General features: G+C 27.5%; 1 protein-coding gene across 1 annotated transcript; it reads right to left on the bottom strand.

The window, feature by feature from the left end:
- Positions 1-33: 33 nt before the first annotated feature.
- LOC124423229 (RING-type E3 ubiquitin-protein ligase PPIL2) lies at positions 34-2935 on the bottom strand. The gene is made up of 9 exons (XM_046960772.1): positions 2605-2935; positions 2154-2520; positions 1880-2045; positions 1638-1786; positions 1437-1560; positions 1214-1362; positions 994-1145; positions 593-928; positions 34-515 (listed from the first exon to the last, which is right to left on the bottom strand). Exons 1-9 carry the CDS (start codon positions 2634-2636, stop codon positions 425-427), a joined length of 1566 nt encoding a protein of 521 aa, XP_046816728.1. The 5' UTR covers positions 2637-2935; the 3' UTR covers positions 34-424.
- Between the last annotated feature and the right edge of the window lie 690 nt (positions 2936-3625).

A 3625-nucleotide genomic window follows, 5' to 3' on the forward strand; every position in this document is an offset into this window, starting at 1 on the left:
ACACTGACCTTACTACTTCCAACGTACCTCGAATGAGAAATTTTTTTTTTTATTTCACTTTTAATTTTCTTTAATGTATAAACATAAAATAAGTAAACTTCGAACGATACTACGTAACTTTTCGTATTTTCTCTGAAATACATATATATCTGTTTATAGATAGGTATTATATATTTTATATACATACACACGCACGTGTGTACACACACACACACACACACGCGCGCGCGCGCATATGTATGTATAAGTTTAATATAGAATTTGTGTATCTGTATTTAATGTAACGTAGGATCAAACGAATAAGATAAGAACAGTTTGTAGATTCATTTATTAATAAAACTTATTCTTTATCTCTTTCATGGACTTTCGACGTTATTACTAATTTTATATTAATATTATCTTACTTTTAAATATTATTATATCTCTACCAAGAAGAAAAATTTCCAAAAGAATTCGTTATAACTTTTTTCTTCTTAAAAGCTGGCTCTACGGTCAATGGTTCATCTTTGTCTGTACTGTAAAAGGAATGCGAATTTATTAATTTATTTAACGCAGTCTGTATAAATATTTTTTGAAAAAATTTCTTACTCACTTCTCGTCTTTGTTTATCTTCAAATATTTGCCTACGCCCGAACGATAAATTTTTAGAATATCGCTCCCTTCCTTTTTATCTGCATTTTTACTTTTACTCGCTTCCTGTGCCAATTTTTCTGCCTCTGCCGCTCTTTCGGCAATTAATTGTTCCTCGGCTTCTTGAAAAGGATCTACGAAGACTAATACTCCTTGTATTATGATATCTTCGATTGGTCTATCTTTATTGTCTACTTCGATTTTTTCTATGGTATTTAACGTTTCTAAACCTCCAACAATTTTTCCAAAAACAGTGTGTTTTCGATCAAGATGTCGACACGATCGGAACGTGATAAAACTACAAGGTGATGACGTTTAATTTAATATAAATATAAAATATTATCCAGTCATTGAAATACTTACAATTGAGATCCATTTGTATTTGGTCCTGAATTAGCCATTGAAAGAATACCTCTTCCTTGATGAATTAAATTTGGTTTAAATTCATCTTCAAAAGCTTTACTCCAAATAGATGTTCCACCATTACCGGTATTCGTTGGATCTCCTCCTTGAATCTAAAAAATTATAATGTCTTTATATGGATATTACTAAAATCTAATATAATATTTCATTTTTATATTACCATAAAGTTTCGTATGGATCTGTGAAATTTTGTACCATTATAATAACCATTTTGACAATGTTTCACAAAATTTTCACATGTTTTTGGTACAAGATCACAATGAAGTTCTAAGTTCAAGGCACCAAAGTTCGTGAGTAATCTTACGTATCCTATAAAAATTCTATGTAATTAAGTTTATTTTTATTTATAATAGAAATACATATATATAAATATAATAATTAACCTTTCTTTTTAACCCGTTCATATCGAACTAAGTCTTCTGCAATTACTGCAGCTTGATGAGTTGTTTCTCTTGGCATTACCGTAGAGGTAAAACCTGCAGCAACGGCACCAGTCGAATAATGAGCCTGCATAAATAAGCATTATTATAAATTAATGAAAGAAAATATTTGTTATTAATTAAATATTGAAATATTATACATACAGCATTGAATTTATCAGCTTGCAGTTTATTAGTTTCTTCTTTAATTTCTGGTTCTTTATAATCTCTTTTTAATTCTGCCAATATTTCTTTTGTCTCCATAGACACTGTTTTTAGTTTTGCAGTTGGATCAGATCTTTCTCTTATAGCCTCTAAAAATAAATTCAAAAGTTAGGATTCATAAAATACATATAACAGAAAAGAATATATAGAAAATAATTTTTATAGTAAAATCATTGAATTACCTTCATCTTCAACTCTTATATTATTTTTAATATGATGAAATGTCGATAAATTAAACTTTGTTACATTATTTGGATCTTGAATAGTAATTATATCCTTTCTTGTAAAAGGCTCATCATTTACTAAATCCTTCCAGTTACGTGTCTTTATATTTAACTGCTCTACTGCCTAAAAATATATCATTATTAATACAATTTCCAACTATAATAATAATAATAATAATAATAATAATAATAATAATAATTTTAATTAAACTTTGATAAGTGTATTATTTACCTCCCACGACATTACATTTCCTGTTGTTTTAATAGCAACAATATGCGAATGTTTTGTAAACGGTTTGAAAAGAACCGGACAGTGATATTGTCCTTGTGCATTTTTGTAGAAGTTTAACTTTATTAATGTTTTAGGATCTAAAGATTTTCCTGTTACAGGATTATGTTTAAATCTTTTTACATATTCCAAAAGTGGTTCTAATTCAAAGATGTGCCCTAGCACGTCGCAATAAGGATGTTCAAATGGTTTTAAACTCAGACAACAGTGATCGTAAGGTAAACGTCGAAACGTAGTATCTTCACTAGATTCCAGAGGACCTGATCTTTTTCCACCATATAATGTTGTCCATTCTGTATATGTTAAATACCTACAAGTAAAATATATATTTAAAAATAAAATTTTTTATTTGTATGTCCTAACCTATGTAAACTAATATATAGAAAATATTTACATTTTATCTTTCTGATGTTGCCGTTTCCCCATCTTGACAAATATTAATAGTAATTACTATAGAAAGTTGACAGATTTATCACACTGATTCGATAATACTTTTTGCTTTTAATCAAGCTTAATCTTTTGCAATGTTTTTTTACAGAATATATATCAACACATGAATAACAAAAACATATAATCTTTATATAATATAAAAGACAACAGAAATATAACGCATGTTCAAAAATGCGTTATGTTTCATATGTAGACACAATTACAATTTTTATAAATAAAAGTTGTTCGTAAAACCATAAACGAGATGCAAGATATACCTAAACAACAATGAATACTTTTTTAACGATTAGAACATTGAAACATTTTACCAATGCATTAAATCGGAAATAGATTGTAGCGCCAATATCAGTAGGAATTAGAATTAATAATTATCATTACGAAAAATTATATAATAAAAATTATATAATTTAAGTTGTTTACGAATTTATAAAATAAAAATAAAAGATCATTTGAATAATTACCGAAACACTGATAAATAAACATAATATATTAATATTTTCTATCCATTAAGAAACAACACCAATCAGAGAAGTAGAATCTTCTATCAACCAATCAAAGCATAGTGATTTAAAAAATTACAAATAAAAGATTAAACATTAAATGAATAATAAAAAATATAACGAAAGTAATTATAATTAACAAGTAATGAATATAACGATCAAACGAAAGAAATTCTCGCGGTATTTCAATAAGAATATATCTGACCAATCACGATTGTACTCGAAGAATTAAGAGGGGCGACGGACGTTAAAGAGTAATCGAAAAAGGATTTATAACGTCGAAGAAAGTAAAAAGGTAGAAATAATGAAAAAAACAAAATATCACCGTCATAGATCGAACACGTGAGAAAGCTTATTAAAGTAAAAAATGGTAAGGAAAAATAAAAGAAATATATAATAAAATAATAGAATATAATCGGTGGGGGATAATGAAAAGTGTAATGACGTTCGCAGCGCCGCCACACG

The sequence above is a fragment of the Vespa crabro genome, chromosome 3 (genome assembly GCF_910589235.1).
Source record: "Vespa crabro chromosome 3, iyVesCrab1.2, whole genome shotgun sequence".
Taxonomy (NCBI): domain Eukaryota; kingdom Metazoa; phylum Arthropoda; class Insecta; order Hymenoptera; family Vespidae; genus Vespa; species Vespa crabro.

Coding starts and splice junctions, on each gene's coding strand:
- LOC124423229 (XM_046960772.1), bottom strand. CDS start 2,636: ATGGGGAAACGGCAACATCAGAAAGATAAAAT. Junction 1,561..1,637: donor AAGCTGATAAATTCAATGCT/GTATGTATAATA, acceptor TTATTTATGCAG/GCTCATTATTCGACTGGTGC. Junction 516..592: donor AAGATAAACAAAGACGAGAA/GTGAGTAAGAAA, acceptor TTCCTTTTACAG/TACAGACAAAGATGAACCAT.